The sequence below is a fragment of the Pygoscelis adeliae genome, unplaced genomic scaffold, assembly GCF_000699105.1.
Source record: "Pygoscelis adeliae isolate BGI_AS28 unplaced genomic scaffold, ASM69910v1 Scaffold300, whole genome shotgun sequence".
Classification (NCBI taxonomy): domain Eukaryota; kingdom Metazoa; phylum Chordata; class Aves; order Sphenisciformes; family Spheniscidae; genus Pygoscelis; species Pygoscelis adeliae.
In genome coordinates, this window is record NW_008824004.1 from 2,496,374 (window position 1) to 2,502,384 (window position 6,011).

The 6,011-nt window shown below is 39.8% G+C and overlaps 2 protein-coding genes across 2 annotated transcripts in view; one reads left to right on the forward strand and one right to left on the reverse strand.

Moving 5' to 3' along the window:
• Nucleotides 1-4,716, reverse strand: part of TCP1 (t-complex 1) — a 6,999-nt gene extending 2,283 nt beyond the window's left edge. The window contains exons 1-8 of the mRNA XM_009325512.1: nucleotides 4,612-4,716; nucleotides 3,700-3,828; nucleotides 3,024-3,121; nucleotides 2,557-2,667; nucleotides 1,773-1,954; nucleotides 1,013-1,139; nucleotides 504-679; nucleotides 103-226 (exon numbers count right to left, since the gene is read on the reverse strand). Coding sequence (XP_009323787.1) covers nucleotides 103-226; nucleotides 504-679; nucleotides 1,013-1,139; nucleotides 1,773-1,954; nucleotides 2,557-2,667; nucleotides 3,024-3,121; nucleotides 3,700-3,828; nucleotides 4,612-4,632 — 968 coding nt within the window. The 5' untranslated portion in view covers nucleotides 4,633-4,716. The remainder of the gene's footprint in view (nucleotides 1-102; nucleotides 227-503; nucleotides 680-1,012; nucleotides 1,140-1,772; nucleotides 1,955-2,556; nucleotides 2,668-3,023; nucleotides 3,122-3,699; nucleotides 3,829-4,611) is intronic.
• Nucleotides 4,717-5,947: 1,231 nt separating this feature from the next.
• The window catches only part of MRPL18 (mitochondrial ribosomal protein L18), a 4,640-nt gene continuing 4,576 nt past the window's right edge, over nucleotides 5,948-6,011 (forward strand). The window contains exon 1 of the mRNA XM_009325625.1: nucleotides 5,948-5,984. Coding sequence (XP_009323900.1) covers nucleotides 5,948-5,984 — 37 coding nt within the window. The remainder of the gene's footprint in view (nucleotides 5,985-6,011) is intronic.

Below are 6,011 nucleotides of genomic sequence, written 5' to 3' on the forward strand. Positions count from 1 at the left end.
ACTCATACCACTGAGATAGCATGGAAGTAAATAAATAGGGTTTTATCTCAAACTTAGTAGAAAGTGTACACAAAACTGAGTATTTTAAAAATGGATCCTTACTTCTTGATTAAAATCAGCTCATCGTCACAGATTCTCTCCTGAATCACCTCTTCTGCCTGTCCCAGCATTAATGCCTCGAAACTCTCCTCACCTTCAAGGTTTGCAAGGGTTGAACATATGGTTGCTTTAACAAACAAAAAAGTGAAATTAGCATTCAATTCCAGCACATCCTTTGCCAACTTCCCAGAACAGGCATACAGGAAAAAAAAAAACACCACCACAAAATAGAAATAAAAGCAGCCTAAGTAGTTTTTTCTTAAATTCAACAGCACTTCTAATTCTCAGGTAGCAATTCAATATTACTAGTACCTTAACAGCAGCTTTTACTTAAAAAAAAAAAAAAAAAAAAAAAGAAGGGGGGGGGGGGGGGGTGAAGGGAAGATATTTTTATATATACATACCTCCTGATGCCTTAGCAATCCGCTTAAGGTCCTTTTTTACAACTCTTCGTACTGCCATAGCACCAGCATCAACAAAGTATTTCAGACACATATCATCAATGCCTCCAGTGGTGAGAATGACGTTGGCACCAGTGGCCAAAATCTTCTGGATCCTTTCTTTGGTAATATCTGATTCTCTACAAGGATAATGTCAAAGCTATAAAAATGGATTTAGAAGTCTACAATCACATTGTGTTAACCAATTTCCTGAAATCTTAATGTAGATCTCTGCAAGGAGAAAGAACCATTGTACAAACATACTCGGATTTCTCCAAAACTGACTTAGTAGTAGCTCTGCCTCCAAAAGTGAAGACTTTTACCATTAATATTTGGTATCGTTGGGAAATGTTAACATTTAAAACATTTTTACCTCTTGCGCTCAGCCAAAATTACATCGAGCCACCTCAACTGAAGAGACCACAACAAGCCTGTGAAACCCCACTGTCTCAGTTATTCACGCTTCCACACACCTTTGCCTTATCTGGTCCAGCTTCTCAGGGTCTGAGATAACAACCTGAACACCAAGCTTCATTTTTGCTTTCTGCAGGCTGAAGTCAAGGCATGCAATCTTCGCATTAACTATTCTCTTGGTCATACCTGACGAGAGAGAACAAGAAAAAGGATTTTGCCCAATCAAGTTAACAGGACATGAAGTTGGAATTGGAGATGAAAACTAACGCTACTTTCACATTTCAGATTTCTATTCAATTTGCTTCTCTGCCTCCAGTTCTGCCGTAGAACAGAAAAACACTAACAAAGACTTTCAAAGAGAGAATTTTTTTTAAGGAATCTCTACTCTAACCTGTTACCTTTTTATCGACCCCATCCCCAAAACATGAATGAGCATGGAAAGCTGACCCATCAGTCTCGCATCCTTTAGGTTACCTAATCACAACACAGCTCTGCTAAAAGTAACAGTGCTCTACAAACATGACAGTGGCTCCCCACAAGGGAGGTGCTTATGCTCCAGAAGATGACAGTGTTACCGTGCTGATACTGGGCTAGCGAAACTACAGTAACTTACCAACACTTTGTGGATCACTACTAGCTGGCAGACCCTAGCCTAGAAACCACTGGTGAAGTGGCGAGGTTTTTTTGTGATCTTGTTTAATTGTTCTGGAATTAAAAACCCAAGTGATTTGCAACCAATGCCGTCAGTAAGAAGATCCACGCAGAAAGACTAAGAGGACTGAGTTCACACAAAAGCTTTATGAAACAGCAGGTTCTTACCCTGTGAGCCCACCACGCAGTTCAGAGCGTAACCGTTCACAAGTATGCTCTCTTTTTGGCTGCGGCCATGTGCCTTCAAAACATTAACCGAGTTGATTGGATACCGAGCCTGACCCTTCTGGTCTGTATATTTAACTGCCAGTGCAGCATCCACCACCATATTAGCAAAGAAATCACCATCACTACAATGCTGTTAAGGTTAAAACTGAAGAAGAAAACTAGTATTATGCTTAAGAAAAAAAAAATTTGCTGACAGTGCCCAAACTGAGACTCAAAAACTGTTTCCAACAAAGAACTCCAGAAAGGTATAGAAGTGCTAGCTTTCTTTACCATTCCCTTAAAGGAATGAGTAATTCTTAGAGGTGAAACATGCATTCCCTTGTTGGCACAAAGGCTAAAAATGCAGCTTTTTCTATGACTATGAAGTAAAACGCAACCTTCTTTCCCCTAGTTTCACTCCCCGGGTACTTGACTTCTGTAACGCGTTCTTCCATTCACACAATTCCTTATCTAGTCTCACTAACGTGCAATGTTGTAAGGAAACAATACACTGTTAAGCTATTGTGATGTGCCTAACCAGGTCTAAATAAACTGGAAGAGACCGGACATGTTTTCCCATGCCACATAATAATATCTGTGAAATGTTTTTCACACCCGTTATAAAAACGACAGATTGCACACTACACCCCATTCATAAAAACTGCTGCAGAGGAAACTAGCCTGGCTACTCAAGCTCTCCAATCAATCACTGTCACTTGAATAATTTGATGGAGTTAAAGGATACATTCCTATAATTTTAGAGGACATTGATGTTTTAGCAGCATTAATTAGGCACTCCCTGCCCAATTCATCTGTGTTAATAATAAGATTTTCATTGATGTAGCGAACTGCTTCCCTGTAGAATAAAGATAAATACTGGTAAAGAATTCCACCCCCACAAAGACAAAAATCTTAATGTTTTCAGCCCTTCTAAACGTTATCTCAAAGAACACAGGGATTAAATCAATTCATCTTCTAGGACAGTAAAGTGACATTTCTATGTGAGACTACAGAAATTCAAAATAAATTAAAAAAAACCAACCAAACAAACAAACAAAAAAAGCCCAAAACACACACCCAAACCAAAACACCGTATCCACTTTGCACTGAGAAGTCTGCATTAATGCAGTCACAAATACAGAAATAAACAAAAAGCGTGCAGTTATTGTACTTTAAAAAACGCAATGTACTTCAACTGTATTAGTTTCTTACTTGCAAGCAAGTCGGTATCCACCAATAATGGAGGTAGGATGAATTTTCTGTTTCACTAGTTCATCTGCATTTTTTAGAAGTTCTGCAGCAATAATTACCTGTTTGAAATACAAACACTAAATACATTTATTTCATACAAGCAAAATAACTACCTGTTGCCACTAAGTGGAAAGTAGAATCACAAGTAGTTGTCCAATGTCTACTCAGTGGAAACAAGTACTCGCAACCTAGCATTATAGTTTCTGACATCAGATAAAAGCCACCTGATTCCACCCCCCCCAGCTGTCAAAAGTCTTAGGCAAGTTTTCAACACTCAGCACCCTTATTAGTCCTAACACTTTAATTCCTCATGGTTGTTAAAAATTAAGAACCTTAATTCAGAATCTATCCTCAACCTTCAAGAAAGGAAAAAATAAATAATGGAACTGCAGTAAGCAAATTCCATTCCAGAGCACCAGCTGCGTATGGAAACAAGCATCTCTGAAAAACCACAAGTCTAATTTCTTTATTCTGTAACCTACTTCAAAAAACTTTATATTCAGTCAACTGCAAGGTTTTTCATTCTGTATAGTAGATCCACATTGCATCAAGATTTGTAACGGATAAATCAAAAGCTGCACTGTGATACTGAAACACTGACTTTTGGTGTTATCTGCCTGTAAAACTTTCTACGTACCACTGATGTTGTCCCATCACCAACTTCTTTGTCTTGCAGGTCTGCCAGCTCACAAAGAACTTTTGCAGCAGGGTGTTCCACTTCTAGCAGTTTCAGAATGGTTGCACCATCATTAGTAATGGTCACGTCCTAGTTTTCAGAAACCAAATGTTAATACAAAGTGTATTTCTATTATGTTTTTACTGTTGTGTTTCATAATGTTTATGCAAATGAAAGTTAATTATTCTTTGTGAATGCCCATAAAATAACTATTTATACCAAATGTTTACTGCTGCTTTTTGTTCAGGAGTCCCATTCGAACAACAGAAGTACCAGTGCAGAATCTGCACTTTCTGTTTATCAGAAAAGTCTTTACGTTACAGAAACTCATCAAACGTTTTGCACATACCAGATAAGTAGTAGTGCAGAGAATACCCTCTAATATAGTGTTTTATTACAGCAGCCTGTAAAATGGCAAACTTTCCTCATTTGCTTTAAATATTTTAAAACCTGAAACATGGAATGTTGCTTTAAAATGGTTATGGAATTATTGGAATTCATTTTTATGTTATTCCTCCCAATGTAGAGATTGGGATACACAAGTCAACACCATCACAAGGCCCGACATCGATGGTGATACTCGTTCCTGTGAATTCGACCAATACTTGTAAATGGTGACAAGAACTTACATGCACTGTACGGAGACAACTGTACTACACAAACTACAGTACTAGATTAAATTAAAGCGATGTAGCATACATTACCTGATAGCTAGCATGCTCAATTTTACTAAGGTTCTCCTCCCACCCCCTCTCAGAACCATGGAAAAAACCAGGTATGTGCACATTAGATCTATGAAGCACACTAAGTGGAAGCACTTTTACACAGGAATGTTGTAAAAGTCCCCCTGACACTTAATGAAACCTTACTTACCCCAATATCATCCACCAACATCTTATCCAGACCAACTGGCCCAAGAGAACTCTTCACAATGTTGGCAATAGCAGACGCAGCAGTAACTGAATAAATGAAAGAAAAAAAAGTTTTACCTTTCCAACTTCAGGGAGATTCAGGTTTCCAAGAAAATGTGCCAAGAACCTCCGATTCAGAAACCTGAGATAAAGTGACCTAATTTAGGATCAGGTTTCAGCCTAGCTAAGCTAGTAATGGCTTGCTGCTACTAAAAAATACAATCTGTGCCAATCCTCACTCTTCTCTCCAAGCTGGTTCAGCTAACTAACCTGGCGAAACTAACTGATCAGAAAAAGAATGGCAAGATGGAGGACACTACTGAGGTCAGAAAAGTGGTAGCTTAGCAAAGGTTGGCAGGGCTGTTTTGGCAGCAGCCAAGTCATGCCATGGAACTCCGCTCTCATTTACTCCTCAGTTCTAGGCAGATACAGAACAACGGTATCACCATATATCAATTAGTAACACATCTTTTTGCCCCGATTAGATTTCAGTCTGTGATGGAAACAAGACACTTATTCCGTAACTAAGTCAAGAAAGTAAAAAGTGACCTTTTAGTCACTACTAAAGTAGCATGAGACCTCTAACACAGTGGTTTGTTTAAATGATGTTCTGCCAACTTCATATAGGAAAAAGATACAATCGACCTTTTCCTTCAGACCGTGGCAAGTTTTTCTCTATCCCACAAGCATAGCCACTTAATCTGGAAATTGAGAAAGTGGTAGTATAATGGGAATAGTTACAACTCAGACCTTCACTTTGAACTTCAAACAACGTAACTTTTTTTTTTTTTTTTTTTGCTTTGGAGGAGTAAGGGCAGCTTTCTGAAAAAAGTAACCGTTGTATCATCAAAGTCGCCATTATCAAGTATCTCAGCCATAGATAAAGGTAATTCTCATTCTAAGCGTTCTGCCTAAAGTACCATCAGAGCAGCATGACTCTCACGATCATCAGGAAGCAGATCTTCAGCTTCTTCCTTTGTCTTTTACCCACTCAACAGCCTCGGAATTTGCGGCCTTTTCGCAAGACTTGGGATAAAATCCAGAGAAATGGGGAACGTTTTTGAGAACTACAGTTGAAGACACTTATCCTGAGGACGGTCCCCACTTCAGGAGCAGGTTATTTCCCTGTGCTGGGGACCAGCAAGCTTCCCCGGCCACCCTTTCCCCACCAAGGCCCCTCAGCTAGCCTGCAGACCTTGCCGGCTCAACGCCCTACGAGCTCGGGACAGAACAGAGCCGACGTCCAGTCAGCAGCCGCCCCCCTCCCACTGCGTGCTTCTACGAGGGAAGTAAGAGGGATGCGGGATCACTTCGCCACTGAGACACCTGGGGGCGGTGCGGGACCCCCCGAGCCTCTCGTCT